This window comes from Coenobita brevimanus, chromosome 51 (assembly GCF_032717465.1).
Source record: "Coenobita brevimanus isolate Jiangsu-jjx chromosome 51, ASM3271746v2, whole genome shotgun sequence".
Lineage (NCBI taxonomy): Eukaryota > Metazoa > Arthropoda > Malacostraca > Decapoda > Coenobitidae > Coenobita > Coenobita brevimanus.
Window position 1 is genome coordinate 18,537,060 of NC_137004.1, and position 23,075 is coordinate 18,560,134.

Sequence of the window (23,075 nt, forward strand, 5' to 3'; positions counted from 1 at the left end):
ACTGCCTGAGGGCCTCCCAATCTGCAGCTCCAAAGTGCTACAGTCGACTTTTCTTTGGAGGGTCCACAGGCTGTACCGAAGTAATACGACTGGCTAAGGTAATCAGAGGAGCCCAATGGAGAGGAAAGATTAATAGTGTAAGCAGAAGGATTAGTTGTAAGAAAGAGGCAAAGTATGTTGGAGCTCTCTCGAAGGCAGTCAGGGATACGAGTAGGGTGCTGTACAAGCTGCTCTAGGTCATTAAGGATAGAAAAGATGTAGGCTTGTTCATCAGGTGGATCACTGAAAGGAGAGGAGAGTCAAAGGCAGTGGTGAACATTGAAATCTCCTAGAATAGAGATTTCAGAGAAAGGAGAAATGGATAGAATGTGTTCCATCGTAGAAGTAAGATAGTCAAAGAATTTTGCATAGTCAGTTGAATTAGAGGATAAGTAAACAGCACAGATATATTTAGTCAGAGAATGACAGGAAAGCCAAAGCCAGAGAGTAGAGAATTCAGAAGAATCAAGTTCAGGAACATGAGAGCAAGATAAATCATTGTGTAAGGAGAGAGTGGATGAGGAATTTGGAAGGAATTTGAGTGTAAAGTGGAGGGACTGTAAGAAAATGTTCTGGAAAGAGGTGAAAAGAGTAAGACAGGGTGGATGTGAAGTTAGCAAGGGAGTGAAAGATAAAAATGGTAGATTACTAGTGGAGAAGGGAGAAAAAGTGAGCAGATGGAGAGAACAGTTTAAGGAATTGTTGAACATAGAGGATGGAATTAATGTGAGTATAAGTGGGTGGGGAATGGCTGGGAGAAGGAGGGAGGTGAGAAGACAGGAAGAAATCAGTAGGACAGAAGTTGTGGAAGCAATGAAGAAAGTTAAATAGGGGAAAGCTCCAGGAATTGATGGAGTGTGTGGTGAAATGCTGAAGCATGGGGGAGAGATAGTAGTAGAAAGGATTTGGAAGATGTGCAGATTGGCCTGGGAGGAAGGTAGAGTCCCGGAGGATTGGAAGTCAGGTATACTTATTCCCTTGTACAAAGGAAAAGGGGAAAAAGAAGTGTGTGGTAATCATAGGGGCATTTGTCTTCTTAGTATAATAGGAAAAGTGTATGGTAGGATACTTATTGACAGAGTTAGAGAAAGAACAGAGAAATTAGTTGGAGAAGAACAGGGAGGCTTTAGGAAGGGAAGAGTTTGTGTACATCAGATATTCATTCTTAGATCTTTAGTGGAAAAGTTTCTAGAGAAGGGAAAGAAGTTGTATGCAGCTTTCATGGATTTGGAGAAAGCATATGACAGGGTGGATAGACAAGGATTGTGGAAAGTGTTAAGAATATATGGAGTAGATGGGAAGTTGTTGAATGCTGTGAAGAGTATGTACGATGGTGCGAAGGCTGCAGTGCGTGTGGATGGTGAACTAAGTGAATTTTTCTCTTTGAAAGTTGGGTTGAAACAGGGATGTGTCATGTCTCCATGGTTGTTCAATCTGTACATGGATGGGGTAATAAAAGAGGTACAAGGTAGGGTAGCGGATGTTGGAGCGGCCCTGGTGAGAGAGGACAGTGTTTGGAAACTCCCTGTACTGTTGTTTGCAGATGATACTGTGTTGTTGAGTGAAGACGAAGGGGAGCTGCAAGACTTGGTGGGTGAGTTTGGGAGAGTGGGTAAGAAACGGAATCTAAAGGTGAATATAGGGAAGAGTAAAGTGATGGTCTTTGTGAGAGGTGAAGTCAGTGAATGTACAGCGAGGTTGGATGGTGAGGAATTGGAGAATGTGAGTACGTTTAAGTACTTGGGTAGTATGATGAGTAAGGATGGAGGTTTGGAGGGTGAAGCGCTTGAAAGGGTACAGCAGGGAAGAAAGGTTGCTGGTTCTTTGAAAGCAGTGATAAGAAACAGGGAAGTGAGCATGGAAGTGAAAAAGTTACTACATGACAGTATTGGGATACCAACTCTAACGTTCGGTAGTGAAGCTTGGACGTTGTTGGAAGGACGCAAGTCAAGAGCGAGAGCAATGGAAATGAGTTATTTAAGAAGAGCCTATGGAGTCACACGGAGAGACAGGCTGACAAATGAGGATATAAAGGAGCGTTTTGGTGTGGATGTGGATGTGATAGGAAGCGTTACGAGGAACACACTGAGGTGGTTTGGCCATGTGGAGAGGATGGAGGGTGAAAGACTGACGAAGAGAGTGTATGTGAGTGAGGTGGAGGGGGGAAGAGGGAGGGGGAGGCCGAGGATGAGATGGAGGGATGGGGTGGAGAGGTATATGAGAGAGGGGGGTGTGAGTTGGGAGCAAGGCAGTGAAATGGCGGGGGACAGAACGACTTGGAGGCGATTTGTTTGTGGCCACCCCAAACGGGATTGAGGCGTCTGACAATAGATAGATAGACTGAGACATATACACAACAGCCAGCTTTGGCTTTGAAATGAGTATAGAGAAAGTAGAAGGAAACAGAAAAGGGTTTGCTGTTAGTTGCCTCAGACAGCTGAGTCTTGGTAAGGAAGAGAAGGTGAGGTTTAGAGGAGGAGAGGTGATGTTCAACAGAGAGAAAGTTAGAGGAATGGCCGTGAATGTTGCAGAAATGAAGAAGTGAGTCAGACAGTGGTTCCGGGTAGCTCTTAGAGTCGTCACCGGGAGAGAGGCGGATGGTAGGGGTATTTATGGTCCCCCTCCCCAGGGGACTCCGAGGCATCAGTAACATGCGGCATATTTAATTTTTCAGTTTTGAAAAGGAAGTGTGGTGTGTACTGTGCATGCAGCTTGGCGTTGACAGTTAGAGAAACATGTATTAGAGAGCATGCTGGCCTACTCTCTGTCTTACTGAAACACTGAAAATGTTCAGCAAAGGGGGATGGTCAGGAATTAGTCCCGAGGGCTGATGAAACGGGAGCTCCAGCTCTCCCTGTCATCAGCGTTCCATCCACCTTGGGAGTACTGCCCTCCTCGACTGGTGCTACAGTCTACTCCTTTACTGTACTCAGTCTGCTTTGAAACAAAGCTAAAATAAATCTAGTGAGACAAGTGCATTCCTATTAAACATACAACTTTTTCATAAAAATCCTGTGCAAGAAGTGCCCCAACCACAGAAAAAGAAAATGAATTACCACAGTATTAATGTATAACAATGAAAGAACTAGGCTATTATCTTCCTAGAGTTACGATGATACTCATGACAATAATAGTAAAGGGAGACAGACAAGCATTATTACCAGTACCTTGCCTGGCTTGTTCGTTCCAGAAACTGTTCATACAGAATAATTATATTAATACATACATGCAGTAATATATATATAATTACAGTATAATACAGTAATGTACCGGTATACTGTGAAGGTACAATAATAAGGTCAGACAGGTGTGTGTGTGTGTGTGTGTGTGTGTGTGTGTGTGTGTGTGTGTGTGTGTGTGTGTGTGTGTGTGTGTGTGTGTGTGTGTGTGTGTGTGTGTGTGTGTGTGTGTGTGTGTGTGTGTGTGTGTTGTACTAAGCTGGACCTCCTCTTCCGCCATCCACTCTTGATTATTATGTACTGCTTTAAAATAACAAAATATTACTACCTCAATGAATTTATTGCCCTCATTATTATTTTTCTTGCCTGAGTACTTCATTATCTCTACAATCATCTGTTCGAGATGATCCCGAAGCCATAATCTCTCTCTCTCTCTCTCTCTCTCTCTCTCTCTCTCTCTCTCTCTCTCTCTCTCTTACATACACCCTCAATCTTTTTTGTCATATACTCAAACGACACAGTTGCTGCCTTACTTCACGCCTTCAGTACGTGATTTCTTCGGTGTACTAAAGAACTATACACAGCTCAGTATGTACCCTTTGATACACTACAGTATTCCATAGTGTACGTAAACTGTATATGGCATATCATTTTCAAATATAACCGATAAGGAACGACTTACCATCATGTCATCTGGGGGAAGAATGCATGGAAATTACGCATAACCGCCTAATTCCTATTAACCTCTCCGATTGAATGATGATGCTTTTATTTTATTCTTTCCCTCTTCAGATGATTTAATTTAGCTTAAGGAAAACGTTTCAGACTGGAAGTGTCAGATATAACCTCCATCAACCCCTTCATAGCCAGGGGTTCTGCAAAAGTTTAATATAATCGTCTGAAGGAAGCAAGATATAAAATAAAACGGACGTCATGAGTACAGAGGGTCTTATTCCATATCTGTCACGACAGCCACGCTCACCCGCGACTGGCATGTTTGTCAGCTTTCATGACGCCACAGGAAGACCGACGATGAGAAGAGTGATTCATCAAAACTAAGTACATTACCCGAATGTGAAGGAAATCAATAGCTGTGTCTCGGAAAGCAATAATAATAATAATAATAATAATTATTATTATTATTATTATTATTATTATTATAATAATAACGATGATGATGATGATGATGATAAAAATAATAATAATAATAATAATAATAAGCCAGTAGATGATGATGGCCAACTCTAAGCTACCAAGCGTTGTCAATGACCATAAGTGAGTTTCCACACATAAAGTAATTTCTATATGGAGGTACTCCAGTGCAATATGTCATCCAATAATCATGGCCCTGGCTTACTATTCTTCGGACCTTTTGCATTTCAAGCGAGCAAGGTTGTAATTTTAGCGTTTTTCATATTTTTTGCATTTGATGACCTTTGACTCCTGACCAGGCAGATATAGGTCATGCATGTGTGAAGCACACTTGTAATACTCATTAACATCTATAAGCATGCAAAATTTCATTAGATTCCATCCACCCACTGTGGAGCTAGGGAACTTGAAATTTGAGGAATGGCCCACCAGCAGTACAACTTCCAGGTGGTGCTGCCAGATAATGGAAGCGAATTTTGGCACTAAATTTAATTTTTTTATGGAGGTACTCCAGTGCAACATTCCACCCAAGAACCATGGCCTTGGTTTAATAACTTTTGGAGCCTTAGCATATCGCGCAAGCATAGTCGTGATTATAGCTATTGTCACTGTTTTTGCATATGATAACCTTTGACCACTGACCTGGCCAATGTAGCACATTAATGTGCAACAGAAAGTTGCAGTACAATGTACAGTAAAGTCTATAAGTCTGCAAACTTTCATCAATTTCATCGGGCTGCTGGGAAACTAGGGGGGCATTTTTGAAAATCGGTACTGGTTGCTAGGGTCACTGAGGCCAATCTTTGTAGGATTACCACTCGAAAACTAAAGGAGAGAGGGGAAAAGTGGATGGCTTACTTCAGATAAGGAATGACCTGAAGATTACGCCTAAATGAGTCAGCACTTCTGCGCCCATTGGTAATGCTTCTACAGCTCTAAACGTGAAAGGTACGAAAAAAGCGGGTTTTCGGTTGTTGCTTGGCAACGGGTAGTTGCCGAGCAACCCGAACCTTGCGGACACAACTAGGTCATAGGCTGGTCACTGTGTCAAAGTTTGGTCGAAATCTGTTAATTCTCAAGGGTCGAAGTGCCTGCCACAAGGAAACAAGACAAGGCTGTAGGTGACGATGGCCAGCTCTCAGCGGACCAAGCTTTCGACGGCAACCAGGGGTGAGTTTCGGTATGAAAAGTCACTTCAGTATGGCGGTACCGAAGGACAATATCTCACCCAAGGATCGTGGCTCTGGGTCAGTAACCTTCGGACCCTTAGCAATTTGCGTGAGCCTAATTATGATTGAAGTGATTTTCCACTGAAGTGCAGTTCATAACATTTGACCTCTGACCTGGCAGATAAAGGTCATGCATGTACAAACCACACTTGTAGTACTCATTAACGTTAATAAGCATACAAAGTTTCATTAATTCCATCCACCAACTGTGCAGCCAAGGAAATTGAAATTTGCGGAATATCCCCCCAGAGGTACAACTTCTAGGTGGCGCTGCCATCAACTGAAAGTGACTTTCGACACAAAACGTCATTTTTGTATGGAGGTACTCCAGTGCAACATTCCACCCAAGAATCATGGCCCTGGCTTAATAATCTTCAGAGTCTTAGCATTTCACGCGAGCATAGTCGTGATTTTAGTTATTTTTACCATTTTCGCATTTGATGACCTTTAACCCCTGACCTGGCCAATGTAACATATAGGTGTACCCTAGAAAGTTTTAATACTAGTCAATGTCTATAAGCATGCAAAGTTTCATTCAATTCCATCAAGTAGCTGAGGAACTAGAGGGGCATTTTTGAAAACCGGTACTCATTGATAGGGACGCTGAGGCCATTCTTTGCAGGGTTGCCACTCGAAAACTAGAGGAGAGAAAAATGGATGACACACTTCCAATAGGAAGTGATCTCGAGATTACGCCTTAAGAAATCAGAGCTTTCTACGCCCATTAGTAATGCTTCTACAGTCCAAAACGAGAAAAGTTCGAAGAAAACGATTTTTCAGCTGTTGCTAGACAAGTAGTTGCCTAGTAGCCAAAACCTTGCGGACACAAGTAGGTCATAAGCTGGTCAGTGTGTCCAAGTTAGGTAAAAATCGATTAATTATGAAGGGTAGAAATGCTTGTCACAATTAAGCAAGAATCCAAACAAGAAAAAGCAACTATCAATAAACGTGGCATGAGCTGGCCAAAAGAAAGAATACAAGAAAGAAAAAACGCGGCTAACAATAACGGCAGCATGGAGCTGGCCAATAGTAATAATAACTGATTAATAATAATGTTCTACATGCTTCATACCTCCACTTTCTGAGAAACAGGGAGTTTGTTGCGGAAAATAGGTACAGGTCGTTCACGTATAACCCAACGAACCTGACTAATGTTTAAGTGTGTTTATTTGCAGCTAGTGTGAGTCAGTGGAAAATGTAGCTCATCAGCTACGACACACAGATATAGACGTAGCTTAATTACATCACTCTTTGCACTGTGGGTTCTTTTGTTGTGTACCTGTAACAGAGAACGACGCCCGTCACAGGTGAGTGTGACTGTAGTATATGACATATTACCTGATTAATGGCTGTAAAACGGTTGAGAAATTCGTTAATAATACGATTGAGTACCATCAGAGAGGCAGTAAAATGGCAATTCTACGTCGTTTTCTGGCAATGTTATAAAAGAACCAGGCCACTCATAACCTGTGTATCCTGTTACATCCCTGGACAAGTGTTCTATAATTAACCAGCACATTCCTTTTTGTGAACCCGAGCACGTGTAATAGGCCTTAGTACAGTTCGACGCTCTAACATATTAGAGTGCAGCCAAGGATATTTGTTAGCTAAACATTCCACCATTTTTAGCCTACATCTCATTGCCCCCCGGTGACTAGTCTTCGTGACCTGAGAGGAACTTGATATATTTGTGTGTCCTTTAGATAGCTCGTTGATATGATGCGTCGGGGAGGAAATTAACAGACGTGCCCAATGTGTGGAGTAGATGCAATAAATTATATGTAGAACTTGTCCCTGAGTGTTCCGCCCCTACTCAAAGGCACCCTTTCTTGCGTACAACAATGCAACACACAACGTGATGGTGCTTCACTGTGATATTCTTTAAGTTCCCTCTCTCTACACCCACAGGAAGTGTATTCTACGACGTACTACAACGCCACACACAACGTTACGGTGTACCACTGTGACACTGGAGGTTACTACGCCATTCCCTTCGCCGTGTACCGTCTGGTGATCATCTTCGTCCTGCCGGCTCTCTTCATGTCCTTCTTCTACACCAGAGTGATCAAGGCGCTCTGGGTCTCCACCAAGACCATCACCGCCATGACAAGAGTCTACAGGTGAGAGAGAGAGAGAGAGAGAGAGAGAGAGAGAGAGAGAGAGAGAGAGAGAGAGAGAGAGAGAGAGAGAGAGAGAGAGAGAGGTTCAGTCTAAGCTGAACATACTCTTCCTACAGTAACAAAAATAATTCCCACAGATTTTGTGTCAAATCCCCACAACGTCTCACATGCGCTGCAGGTATCATCTGGTGGAAGGAAGAATATTTAAGAAGGTGTAATGTTACTAAATTAACAGATTCCATATAGGCTGGTCATACTGTACATCACTTACTAATTCCAGCCACTTCTATCATTTAGTCAAGTTACGAATGCAGTACGAAGACCAGCGATTTTCCAAACACTACTTCCACAAAAGCTCTTAGTCGCAACTGCGTGACATCTAAAATGTGTGGGTCGCCATGATTTTTTTTATTGTATTCAATCAATCAGTTAATCAGTCTAAAATGTGCATGCACAAAAAGCCTGTCCTCACAAAAATTTTGAAATTCAGGCTCAGTTTTCACCAGTCATAGCAAAGTATGCATGGTAAAGGTGACCTACGAACGTCGAGGGCAGGGGAATTCTGGGGGAGCAAGTACCCCCAATTAGGTTTCTGTGCCCCCCTTCCCCCAAGATAGGCTTCCGAGAATGCGAAGTATTGTGGCAAACAATGGTGAGCGGCTGCGGCCAAGGTCTTCCGTTTCAACACTGCACACACACTAACCTGAATGTGATGGTGTGGGTTCTGCAGAAGTGTGGTAGTGTGGGTGTAATAATTGAAGTGTTGCGGTGTCTAGATGTGGGTAAAATAGGGGTGTGGTGATGTGGGAGCTGTATGAGTATTGCAGTGTGGCTATCGCATATAGACGGTTGTGGTACTCATTGTCACCATAATTCACTCGTAACCTACCGAGAAAGGTGTGTGTGTGTGTGTGTGTGTGTGTGTGTGTGTGTGTGTGTGTGTGTGTGTGTGTGTGTGTGTCCCTTGAGCGGTATTATTTTGACTTCTCATAAGGTTTAGGATGTTCTGTGTGTATGAACAACATAAACCACATTTAAATACTGAGGCTCGTGGATGCTGTGATGTTCCTCACATTAACAGCTAAGTGGTGATGGGATTGAGCAAATATATTTTGTATTTCTTTGGTTATAAAACACAGGAAAACAAAGTCTTAATAACAGTCGTGAAAAGTGGAACTATTACTTTTCGAAAGACTCCACACAACACCTCGCATGAAAATCAGCCTGCCATACACGACTCAAGTCTCTGTGAAGGTTTCCATCATCATAACTTTTTTCTTCCCCTTCGGGCCCAAACTTTTAGCCCGCCTTGTTTTGCATGTTTCCTAGTGCGGACAAAGTTGAGAGAATTTTGAACCCAAGTTTGTAACAAACTGTGTCTCTCCATGTCATCTCCACGATGCCGGCTACAGTAAATAATATGGTAAAACAAATGCACACAAATTCTGATATGACAACAAAGGAAGATTAAAATTTTTAAGTTAGAACGCTTTCAATACAGTATATATATATATATATATATATATATATATATATATATATATATATATATATATATATATATATATATATACACACACACACACACACACACACACAGGTATCCTCAATCAAGTTAGATCAGTAGAACCACTTTAAGAATAAAGATCACCACCTTTCCCAAGGGAATGCAGGATTGTCTCCGAACAGCTATAGTACACTGACATACTTTTATGAGAAATGACGTGAAGACTAATGAACTAAAAAGGACACAAGAGCTTCCAAAATGTGTGTCTATGTGGTCTGACGTTTATTCCCACGAATATCATTAAAATGCCTGCGTAACAAAGGAAAAGGGTTTCTTTTTTTCTTTTTTTTTTTATTTGGCACAAGGAATCATTGTGCCGATTTGAATTAAACTGGTGAATGACACCAAGCTTAAAAGTGTTCGAAAAGAAGAAATTGCGAGGCAGCAACTGTTTTTCTTGGGGCAGTCAGCCAGCCATCTCTTGCAAACAACATATGGAACAACATAACAATCACACTGTCATAAGGGAGCGCTGAGAAGTGTTCGGAAACTGAGGAACTGCATGCAACTGCTGTACTATGGTTCAGTAAGATAGTCAGACAACCATTTGGCACAAACAACATAACGGAACAACATAACAGCACACTGCCAGGATAACACTGATGGAAGTAAAAAACCAGCTTCTTTTAATCATACGCAAGATCAAGCCACGTGGTCTTGGCTGTTAAATGTGTTGTTATTCAGTTTTCATGATCATACTCCTGCTGCTGAATTTAAAACACTAGTTTCAAATACATGACGCGTATTGGGGATACACACCTAGTATAAAGATCAAAAGGAGAAAGCTCCTTTCTCCCCCCCCCCCATCCATTTACCGGTGTGGTGATATGGCAAACCGCCGACCGGTACTTCCATACAAACACTTTCATACCTCCTATGTCACAGGAATAAAAAGTTCATACATACGATTTTTCAAATTAGATTAGAATGATGAGAGAGAGAGAGAGAGAGAGAGAGAGAGAGAGAGAGAGTGAATATTGGTGACATAGGTAGTGCACAATCGTTTAATGGTGTTTATTATCGCAACAGATATTGTACGTTCTATGTATTAGGTATTATTCTGAATATACAGTGTCAGTGGTCTGGATATATGTAAATACAATGAGTGATAAACATCATGAAACTGCCACAGGCAGAGCGCTTGCCGTGTGGATCCGATTGAGTCTTCTTAGTTTTCACCGGCGTGTTGGCAGTCATTTGACGAAAACTTTCGCGTCTCATTGCGAAGCACATGGTGGGTTTAGAAAGCTAAAAATTGCACTGTCAGGTGCGCCAGACGTTTCCCTTGGGTTTGGTAAGAAAAAAAATCGATTTTCGAAATCTAATATATGATGCCGGGGCCGGCCAATGGGTCCGATCATATCCGGACCCACGGCCATTGAGGGGTTTCAACCCCCCACCCAGCCCAGGGCCTTTGACCGATTTTGATGAAAAACAATAGGCTTCTATGTTTTGTGGATATCTACCTTCTGAATTTTTTTTCAGAACGATTGGAGCAAAATTGTGACCTGTAGACAGACAGACAGGCAAGCAAACATACGGAACTGACCAATATGCTTGCCGAGTCTTCGATTCCGGCAAGCAACACCTTGCAAGATGCTAAATGAAAACTCTGATAAAATTTCTTCTAGTTACGTAAATGGAAATATTTAACAATTTTCATTTTGCTTCATCTCCTATAAAGGAAAGTGTGAAGCAGGGCACGAGAGAACGATTATACAGTATATATTTGGAAAAGGACAAAGGACGAAGAAACGAGATGGAAGGTAGCAGAGGAAAGAACAGAGCAACAACAGTAAAGATCCAGGAATCATAAGGTGCCGAGACAGGGAAGAGCAGAGAACTGATATACATAAACTGAGTTGAAGCATTTTTGCCCGACAGAAAAACGCAGAACACAAATAGGTAAGAATGCTGTACGATTAGGAAACCGAAAATGGTAAGCAATGGTGCATAAATACAGTTGATGACAAATATATATATATATATATATATATATATATATATATATATATATATATATATATACATATATATATATATATATATATATATATATATATATATATATATATATATATATATATATATATAAAACAAAGACAATGGAGTAGGAACTAGAGGCGCGAAATGAAAATTACGCGACCAAAAAATGATAAGGAAGTACACCAACATGCTGTATGGTAGACACACACACACAAAAAGTGGATGAAAAGGAAAAAAAAAAAAACGTGTAGGAAAATAAGGCGCGACAACTGAAAATATGCAAAAAGAAAAAAAAAAAGAGGTGGGGGGGGGAAGAGGAGGTCAGAACAATGCATTGCCAGGGTCACTGAGGGTTTGGCTTGACAGGAAGTACAAAAGTACTATGTGCCGGAACCTCAGGGCTCTTCAGTTAATACCCTGGGTGTGGTGTGATGTGGTGTGGTGTGGCTTCGATAAATCTGCGAAAGTAAGGCACCTCCCGTCCGAAACTTATTACTGAGAGGCAGAGGAATACAGCCTCTCCGAGAGATGCGCTTGAGTATGAAAATGGGAAATGAGAAAGAAAGACCGAATGAAAGTAGACCATGTATGAAAATGAGTAATAAAAAAGTAAAAGACAAAGTAGAAAGAAAGGGGTAACAAAAGAGGAGACTGGGAGTATGGAGGACGAGAATGAAAAAAAAAAATGAAATAAATGAGGAAAGAGAGAGACAGAGAGACAGAGAGAGAGAGAGCTACGTGGATGGAGGCAAGATAAGGAGGCTGAGGGCTGAACGAATACAAAACGAGGAGAATCAGGTTAGAAAGGAGAGAAGCAGCTGAGTGAGCAGATATGGCTGTCGAGTAGTGACGCAAGACGACACAGGGAAGAGTGAAGGTACGAACAAGAAGAGGTACAGAATAGAGAACAGTGCAAGGGTGTGGCACGAGAGACACCATGTAAGGGTGGAGTGTGTTGGATGGAGTTTGTTGGGTGTGGAGAGAGAGGTGTAATGTGAGGGTGTGTCGTGAGGGTGGAGTGTAAGGGTATGGTGCAAGGATGAGGTTTGAGGGCTGGATGTGATGGTGTGGTGTGTGTGTGCTGTGAGAGGTTTGCCGTGAGAGGTGTATAGTAATGGTGTAGTGTGTGAGTGTGGTTTGAAGGTGAGGTGTAAAGGTATAATCTGAAGGTGTGCTGTGAGGAGTTTGCTTTGAGAGGTGTGGTGTGAAGTTTCGTAGTGAAAGATGTAGCGTGAGCGCGGTGTGTGGTAGTGTAATGTGAAGAGTATGGCATGGTAAAAATAACCCAGGTAGAACTACTGTGTGGAATTTGATCAACCTAAGTCACCCGTTGACAAAGAGTGAGACTTTTGTGTATTTCCTTATAGCTAGAGCCCGGGGATATTTATCGTCTACCTTTACAAAGGCGGAGGGACAATGTTTTTGCCCGAGTCTTGTGTGTGTGTGTGTGTGTGTGTGTGTGTGTGTGTGTGTGTGTGTGTGTGTGTTCCTCCCATTTTATGTTTTTTGCGTCGCCAGGACAAAATACTCAAAACTTTCAAATCACAAACTTTAAAACGACTCTTCCTGCACCGAAGATCTCCCGACAATGGCCAGACAATTTAATTCAGGTAACCTGGTTGTGCAAACTTTCACACGCCTCCTAAATCACTTCATATAAAACTTTGGCGCAGAGGCCCGACAGTTCTCCAAACACTGCCTCCCATAGCACAACCGATGCCACTATCGCCGACACCTTCACCGCTGCACATTACCAGTATTAGGAACACTGTACAATAACATTTCGATGCTGCTCTAGAAAGTTGGAATCAATACAGTATTCATTCATTAATTAATTGGTTAGCTAGTTAAGGTAGATTTATGCATATCGATGACACAAAGACCAAAAAGGTAGAGAACCGCTACGGTTTAAGATTTTTTTTTTTTTGGGGGGAAGATACTGTGACCTCCACCATTCTTGTTCCAATGTCCATATTGATATATTAATGATTAGCCCTATATCCCGGGGGCGTCAGTGTTGTCTTGCTACCTTCAGTCGAACTTTATCTCGAAAATCCTACCATAAAGACGTTAATGAAGATTAAGCCTAACCCTCCTGGTCAGAAAAGTCACTTCTTAGCTGGACAATTTTGTCTAGATGTAAAAATAATAATGTAAATGACACTTGTCGCAAAGAAGTGTTAATACAGTAGGTTGTGACGAGGCGCTATGAAATTTTACAGCAATGGAAGAGGTGGTTAAATACAGAATGTGGGAGAACGTAATCCTTTATCCTTCAAACTCCATCAGACTCACATTCTGAAGAAAGGAGAAATATGTATGATGATACGTATATACATAATCACACCTTTACTACGACGATAACATTTATTTTCTTGTTACCACCAAATGATTGCTTTCAGGTGAGGATCGAGCTTCTCGTGCAAAGGATTAAAGTCATCTTCTTTCTTTCCTTCACTGCGATGTCAACTTTTATATTCTTGAAAGCTCTAGACAATTTCATTCAGGTCATGAAAAGACCCCTCTTAGTGAAGGGACTAACTGTTCTAGATACTTGTATAGCAACCAACACAACACTGTATAAAGCGTGGTCTGTATATATCACTTCACTTTTTTGTCTGCTACGGGAATAACTCAGCTTGCTAGTGATATGAGTACAAAAGTTAGTGAGCAGCATGCATTCAGTATTTGCTAAAAAGCAGAAGCTATATAGGCGGAAAAAGGTTAGAAATAGAAAATGACATCGGTAACACTGACCGATCCATCCCTGCAACATACATAATACTCCAGCGCAATATAAGGACCATCCTATATTTATCATCATATCCAGCTATTACATGACGCACACAGATCATTGCTCCACTGTACTGACATAGCTCTGTCCATTACCAGAACAGCGACTACAGTAATTGAATACAAAGGGTGAGAATAATAACCAGACTTCAGTTTTCCATGCAGTGTATTGGGAGGGCGTGAGATAATAGAGTTGAGATAGTCAAGGTTTTGGCAAAGAGCCTGACGTGAGGTGTCATGAATGAGGGTGTTGTTGTAGGAGGTGAGGAGATTGTGGCGTTAGGGTGTGGTGCTGAGATGTGGTGTTTGGGTGTGGTTTTGGTGTGACTAGTGTGGTAATTTTGACATAAGGGATCGTGAATGACGGTGCAATGGAAGGGGTGAAGTGATCTGGGTGGTGTGAGAATGTGGTGCTTGGAATGTGCTGAGGTGGGAAAATATGGAGCAAAAAGGTGGTGTTAGGCATGTTGTATGTTTTTGTTTTTTTGTTTTTTTTAAGGGAACTGTGATAGTGTGATGGTGTGGTGGGGTGTGTTGTGTAAGGCGTTCGGTGAGGCGGAAAGTTGATGAGCTAGGAGGTGGTGATAAGTATGCATGTGGTGTGAAGCGGACGTGGTTTTTTGGTGCTGTGTTGGTGTAATGTGGTGTGATGGTGTAATGTTAGGGACGTGGTGACGTGAGATGATATAGAGTAAGGATGTGATGCTAAACAAATAGTGTGAGGGCGTTTTGTGCGAAATTAGGAGTGAGAGATGTAATGTAGGAGACAAAGATTTAAAATGTGGTGTGGGGGTGAAGTCTGAAGGAATGGAATGAGGAACCAGACACCAGGATGTGGTGTGATTGCATGGGGTGTAGTGAGAGGTTGTGGTGTGATGTGTGACGTGAAGGATGTTGTGTGTGGGTGGAGTGTAAAGAGTGTCTGTTGCATGTAAGCCGTACATAATGAAGAAATAAGTGCCACTCCTTCAGATCTATCACACCACAAGGTCCTTCAGCTTACCCAGCAGTCATTACAACCACTTTCACTGCACCGACGTATTAAAGAACGACAAGAATGGTATGTTTAAATCAGACACAAGTGAACATCAGGCAGCTAAAAACTACAGAATCCAGAGTGTTACTCGTCCTGAGTGTTACACGAGTATATGTCTCTGTGTAGTGGGAGACTCGTTTGTCAGTGTGCGGTGTGTCTGTAGTAGTAGTTGTGGTTGTTGTTTTGTGTTGCGCCTCATCAGAACGCCAAACCAATGTACTGTAGGCTGAAGCTGCCCCTCTCCTGCAGTGGCCCATCCTTGTATTGCGGAAATAATAAGTTTGTATAACTGAGAAGCTATCCGCTGCCTTGTTATATCGGTGCCACCACATGAAGGCGCCCTTCTCCAGCACCTGTGTGACTGAGGTATGTTACTAACGTCAGGTGGAACAGTGTGTGTAGTGAATATGTGTATGTGAGGTATAAATGTATATGGTGCGGTAGTGACTCTGTGTGTGTGTGTGTGTGTGTGTGTGTGTGTGTGTGTGTGTGTGTGTGTGTGTGTGTGTGTGTGTGTGTGTGTGTGTGTGTGTGTGTGTGTGTGTGCGCGCGCTCGAGAGAGAGAGAGAGAGAGAGAGAGGTGCGACTGTGTCCTCTACACTGCTCACTGATTTTTCCAACACCCCGTAATACTGTCGGGCCAAACAATTGCCAGACACGGAATGTAAACACCACTATTCTCTGCCGGACTCTTGGTTGTGGGTCAGTGGGGCAAGCGAGACTTACTGAGGCAAGAAGTGGGTCGCCTCAGTCTATTCTTCACGACGCTGCGGAGGCAAATAATGGGACTCAGCACCCTCGTATCCTTCACCATAGGCCTACATTGCCTAATTACATGCTTCGCTGGGCACACGCGACACTGACAACAACTTTTTTTACATTATGATCATTATTATTACTATCAATTATTATTATCATTATTATTAGTAGTAGTAGTGGTAGTAGCAGTAATAGTAGTAGTAGTACTGTTAACTGTTGTTCAAAGGCATGCAGGCCTGTGCACGGAAAAAGACTGGCATCTACTTTCTTCTTTCTTTCTGTTGTCAAGCGACTATTTCTTTTGTTACGAGTTCGTTTATTATGCATTATGTAAGTAGCTGTTACTTCTACGATAGCTGGATCTTTGCACTGAAACACACTGAAATGTTTTTCTTGTCTTGTGCATTTCTTGTTGCTCCATATGACACTTCAGTTATATACATATTTTATCGGGTTCACATCTGTAAAGAAATACAATTATTTGGTATGTTTCTTACCGTCTCATCCATTTCTTTAGCATTTCTGGGTCTGTAGGTTATTTTCTCTTGGTCTAATTGCAAGTCACTCCGGGAACTCCACACAGCAATTACTCCACACTGACCCCTACCTGCGAGAAAAGGAGAGCAAAGAGATTTACGAAATAGCCTTGATCGAGATGGAAAGCTCAATATCCAATTTGTCCAAGACTGGGATTAAATTCACGGGCTCCAGTAAGAGGATCTACCGGGCTCACGTGGTCACTCCAGGCTTTGATCCTCAAACGGGATGTTGTCGTTTTGATCATCATTATTATTATACCTACCCAAATTCCCAGTCCAGACACCTTATTAGGTGGAGTTCATCATGATAATTCCCTACAATCATGCCCTTATTGTTGCTATCCCCTAAACTACTTTATTTACCTTACGAGAGACAGTTTCCAAATAGAGGGTGTGGGTATGGATCAAATTAACCACTCTATTGCTTTGGTAGTCTTGTAATCTGAATTAAATTGCTTAATAACAAGAAAATATAATAAAGGTGACGTCTTTGGGCTAAAGAATTGAGCAATTTTATGACAACATTTTCTTAACCAATAATCAGGCTAGTCTATATTTTGCCAATATTTATTTCGCACACAGGGAAGGACAGGGTATAAAATGCAACATAAGAAGCATTCCAATACCACGGCAAAAAAGGTAATGCGAAGTAATGAAACATCACCGCATCTCACAACCTGAACGAACCAGAATATGGGTTGAGCACATTTACAATCAGATCTAATCACGTCTGTTTAAAGCCAAATTTTGTTGATATCAGTAAGATGTACGATATCTAACGATATTCTTTCTCAGCATATTAATGATATCATATTAATTTTTATATATTTCTCCAGTTATTTTGGGTTATTTTACCTACTGACATTATATCGTCTTTTGATTTGACTAGTATAAAGCAACAGTAATGATATGCATGATCAGCTACTACATTTAATTTGCTCTCTTTTTAGTGTCTTCATTTGGATAATGTAGCTTTGATTATCCGTCACCTCTAATCATTTTGCCACACTGAAGTAGGTTTCAGGCAGTCTTTGTTTACAGTTTACACACGAAGAGAAGTCACTAGTGTAAATCTACAGCATCGAGCAGACACAATCACTGCTCATAAATTACCATTTCAAACAATAATTTTGTCTCATAGTTTACATATTAGAAAAATAGCTGTTCAAAGTCTTGTGTTTAATATAACTCGTCTACTACTTAAAATAACTCACTGGTCGCAGTTTTCATTTCAGACAAGGTGTTGTTCATAGTTTATTATTTGCAATAAATCGCCGTTCAGAGTTCGAACTGGACAATTCACTGTTCACAGATTACTGTTTGAAACAAACTTTCACTCAGCAGCATAATCATATTTTCCGACAATAAATGCTATAGGTATGAGCAATAAATAGGAACAGGAAAATGCAGTACTCTCTTTAAAACTGAAAGATACAAAGGAAAATGTTAAAAATGGGAGAGAAAAAGAAAAATCTTATAGCTGAATCCTGTTAGCTGAATGATTTCGACGTGGGAGTGGTGGGTATGTATACATACATATATACACACATAACGTTAAATAACGACACATTGAATGATGACTTTGGAAACCCGAGATACTGTATTTTTCCGAAATATTCTGCTGAGTTTCATATTCATCATACTTATAGTGGATCGGCATATTGTCCACAACTGTTATTTATTTATTATTATTACACTGACGACCTATTTCAGTCTATTTTTTGTTTTCAGTACCTCTTCTGTTCTGCATTCGTACCCGGGTCGAGTTTTTCTTTTTTTTCCCTCAACTTCATACGTTGGTATGCTATACTATTGTGTCAGGGTCGTTAACTCCTGTCAGTTTTACAAGCGAAAGACCCCTCGATCACGGGGCGGTCTGTTTGAAAGCTTAACCTTAGGATTACTCGTTTTAAGACATAATATACTGTACATCATTTACATATATATTCAGTGTATTATGTAAACACTTATGGTAGGTGTGTACAGCACCAAGCATGTGCCACCAACTTGGCCTGGTGTGTGTATCTGCTGGACGCCCACGTCCGCTGTGGACCAGTTTCACATACCACACATAGCAGCTGTCCTGGTGAAAAAGGTGCGTTGGTGCCTGCTGGTGTGTGACCTCGGTATCTCCAGGACAGAGCTCGTATTGCACTCCACTCTTATCCAGGGAACCCTAAGGTCCTCCAGATGTGGTACATGCTGCACCTGTGCCTTGTGTAGGACGGTTAGGGCACTGACGCTTCCACAATGCTGTAGGGTGTCGGGTTGGCACTGGTATGCTCCTAGGTGTAGCTGTTGTCGCTGTTCTTCCTCCCTAATACTATTTATGAGGCTCATAGCACGTTGTTGCACCCTCTCCAGAAGCTGAGGTGGCAGCGAATACTTGACATCCTGGTGAGGGGTGCATGCTCCATAAGAGGGCGGTCCTGGGCTTGGAGAGCGTCAATAGGCCATCAGCATTTAGGAGCTGCTTCATCCTTCTCTACAGGGTCACCTTCAGGTCGCTTTCCGTGCTACAGTCTCTAGGTGCTGGTCAAACTGGAGCTTGGAGTCCACTTCCACCCCCAAGATGTTGATGTGGTCATAAAGCCGGGGTGTGTCCTCACCAAACTTTAACATCCCGTACAGTACCTGGACATCATCACTTGAGCGGGAAATTATCATGGCTTGGGTTTAGTTGGCAGCAAACTTGACTTGCCACCGATGTCCCCAATCGATGATGTCACAATTGCAGCTGGTTTGTTCATGTTATCACCTCAGCTACCTCAAATCTTGAAAATTATAGTCTTGATTGAGTACAGTCATCAGCATAAGTGGATGCTGTAGGGATTCTGCAGAGTAGATCGCTGAAGATGTTCCACAGAATTGGACCCACGACTGATGCTTGTGGGACTAAGGCTTCCAATGGGTATTTGGTAGAGGACTGTCCATCAATGACAACGCTAAGACTTCTGCCAGTCAAATAACTAGACAGCATCTCAAGCAAATCACCTGTGATCCCAAGCTGTCTAGGTTTTGTTATGAGACCACGATGCCACACACAGCCGAAGGCTCCTGCATTGTCAAGAGTTATGACAAGAATGGACAGGCCAGAGTCAAGGTTGTTGTGCCATGAATTGGAAAGCAGTAGCAGTAGATCCACAGTGGATTGGCCCTTCCTAAAGCCATATTGTTGTTGTGACATCGGATAGTGTTTCTCGAGAAAAATGGACAGCTGACCCGCTATTATCCTCTCAAAGATCTTGATGACAGCTGAGAGAAGAGGGATGGGACGGTAGCTACCTGGTTCTGACTTTGAATTCTTTTTGTGGACTTGCACGACTCAGGCTTCCTTCCACAGGTTCGGGTAAACTCTGAATTGGATGCACTGCTGATATAATCTTGTGAGGAAGTGCAGAGTTCACTGGCACATCGTTTCAAGAGATGTGGGTTAATTTCATTAGGGCCAGTTGCTTTTTTGGGATTGACATTCCTCAGGTGCCGTTTGATTGCATCTTCAGTGAAGTGCAGGGTCTCAAGGCTTGATGTACACAGGCGGGACAGGATGGGAAGTTGCCTGTTAGGATTCACTGTGGACATCTTGCTGCTAAACATTCTAGCCAGAAAGTTAGCCTTCTCCTGGCTGCTGGTGGCCAGATCTCCACTCTTTGATTTCAGGGCAGGAATCCTATCGTGCATGATTTTGCCTTGTCTGTCTTTGACCAGGCCCCACCACAGCTTGGCATTTATCTCATTACTGGTGATCCTAATCTTCAGGTTATGCTTGTCAAGGGGGGAAGTGGAAATTAGAATAAATTGGAAATAAACGGTCAGTTGTCACAAAGGAATCGACTTATGTAATCAAGTAGTAAGTTTTTACTTTATGCTGGCGTACTTTACTGATTCTCTAAAGACGAGAATTTCATAAACTTTCTCAACAGTACACAGCGGAAACTAATCACTCACGAAAGCTGAAGTGTTGATACTGTTGACCTTTGAGAAACTGTCCTTACCCCTGCCAATCGATAACTAACACTAATAATAGTAAACAGATTCTTGCTGGTGCTAACTCCGGGCTGGCACAATGGATTTAAGAATTAATGTGAAAGAACTGGCTTAACTACCAGTCGGGATTAATGTAAAAAGTTTGTGCAAACTCAGAGTAGCAAACTAAAGTAAGCACAATGTGGTGAAATAAAACAAGATCATTACATTTACTCGAGCTCAAAAAGAACTGAAAATTTATTAATTACAGGAAATAAATTTACGTTACAAGGGAACTTAAGTAAATTCAAAATATCAAAGCAAAGTAAATACACTCACTCACGCACTCAAACATCTACCTAATAATCTTACGCCTAGAAAAACAAGAAATGAAAATGCTCGTCAGTGGAGAAAATGGAGTCATGGCTGCAAAATAGACTTAGCGGCTCTGCTTGCTCGAGGCATTGCAGTTCACACTGCTGACGTCCATTGCTGCCAATCACCAACTCGGTGGGGAGATGCGCGAATCACAGAACTGCTAGAGACTGTAGCCGCTGAGAAGGGGCCCTGCTTCTCTGCACTGCTCACGATGTCTTCCTCTCATGACAGCTCAACACCAACTGACTCATGTTCTCACACCGGGTACAGGGGAGTGACAAATGGGCGTGACTTAACGGCTAGAGAGGCAAGGCGGACGAACGATAATTACACAAAAATATCGCTCAGCGAAACGTACCGTCTATAAATAGAGACAGTCACTCATAATACATGACGAATATTTTGAAAAACTCTGTTTCATATCTGAGTGCAAATGCAGGCTGTTAACTGACTGAGCGAAGTTCTATGGGGTTTCAGTATTGTTCAAGAGTTCCCTTAATAGTAATACGTCACAAATTGCCATAATAATACGATCTAGTAAATTCGTTACAATGCTCCCAGCTCCTCTTCGCCCAATTTGCTGTCCTGATCATTGTCCTGCAGGATTGGTTGTGCGATTTCTTGCTTCAACGAGTTGGATGTTGCTTATATCATATCCATGTTTTGCATTTATTCTCAGCAGTGACCTGACACCTGTATCCAAACCAAGGATGATATTTGGGATCGGTTGAATATGTTCTATGGGGTACATATTGTTCTGCAGGTTGATCAATGTGGTGAAAGTACTTACTTGTACGTTAAGGTCCGTGTTGCCACTGAGCACTGTATTCCAGTCAGAAGTGGCCAAGGCATGTCTGATAGCTTGCCAGTCAGCATGGTCCCACAACCATATGACCCTTTGGTTAATTGAGGCTTATCTTTGACAGCACAGCACTGTGATCGAAGCTACCAACTCACTCCACTGGGCAGCACTGTATGCTCTCCTCAGGCAAGTCGGTGAAAACAGGGTCCAGTGGGCCCCCTGAATGTGCGTTGGAAAGTTTATATGTCTTACCATTTACTACAGAGAGTTCCGAAAATGAATGCTTTATTAGGTGCTGGTTCAGGTCACCCACGATGACAGTTTTGCCAGTTATGGAGTGCCATGATGTTGTCCAAGTGCTCAATGAGGAAGGTAATTGGTGTTGAAACCTGCTATTGGGATCTATATATTGCACACAGTAGAAAGGCACTCTTGTCAACAAGGATGACCCAAACAAACATTATTTCTAGCATCTCTGGCATCAGGATAGAGAGCAACCGCACTTGCAAGGATTTGTTGTAACAGGACTCATGTCTCCCCTTTGTCCACCATGGCGGTCGTGGCGAATTCAGTGGCAGTACCCAGGAATCCGATCACAGGTGGCCACTCAGTCCTCGTCCAGAAACGTCTCAACTCTTACCACAATGCCAACGTGGTTTCTAAGGACAAATAAGTGGGTCAGTTCTCCAATGTTTGTTTTGAATTCCCACAGGTTTGCCGACAGGATGCTACTCACATTTGATTTTGATCGTGCAATGAATTATAAAACTGTTGGATAGGAGGTTGTCTAGGAGTGACTGAGGCAAGGTGGTTTGTTCTTATCAGCTGGCAATGCCCTCAGGAGACATTCCTGCTTGTCCTCAGCACCCTTGGTGTAGCAGTTGTCAGCGGTATGGCCTTGCCTCAGGCAGTAAGTGCACTCAAGGGCTTTTCTCCCCTCTGCTTGACGATTACGGCACTGTTCGGCCTAATGATCACGCCTGTCTCTCTCTCTCTCTCTCTCTCTCTCTCTCTCTCTCTCTCTCTCTCTCTCTCTCTCTCTCTCTCTCGAGTACAGACGTCTCTGCCTACCTCTCTCAGCTAGGCTTTATTTTGAAGCTAGGAGCTTTGAATGCGGGGGCTTTGGGAGGGGCCCCCTTGCCTTTACCTCCCCAGTCTGATATGTTGACGACCTCTGACCCTGTTATGGGCACTTCATTTAACAGATCCTCAATCAATCTGCCAAATGCTTCAACACTTCCCCTAATTCCACTAGCTGTTCCCAATGCTTCTGCTAGCTCAACCGTTGCCGCCTCTTTCCTCATTGTTACACTGAAACCTTATCCCCCCATTCTGCCTCTGCACCTGCTTCATCTGTATCGAACCCTGCTTAGTCCAAGTCCTCCTTCATTGCTTTTTTCTCTTGCTTACATCTTTCCATTCTTTCTAAACCTTGTCATTAATTTTCCCCACCCATTTTTGAAACTCATACCTGGACAAAGTACTTTATCATTCCGTCTTATGCCTCCCTTTCCTCTGATGATTTATAGA

General features: G+C 42.3%; 1 protein-coding gene across 1 annotated transcript in view; it reads left to right on the plus strand.

Moving 5' to 3' along the window:
• Positions 1-23,075, plus strand: part of LOC145400182 (allatostatin-A receptor-like) — a 203,453-nt gene that overhangs the window by 126,644 nt on the left and 53,734 nt on the right. Inside the window, exons 4-5 of the mRNA XM_080272694.1 lie at positions 7,508-7,719; positions 22,124-22,144. Of these exons, the coding sequence (XP_080128820.1) occupies positions 7,508-7,719; positions 22,124-22,144 (233 nt within the window). The remainder of the gene's footprint in view (positions 1-7,507; positions 7,720-22,123; positions 22,145-23,075) is intronic.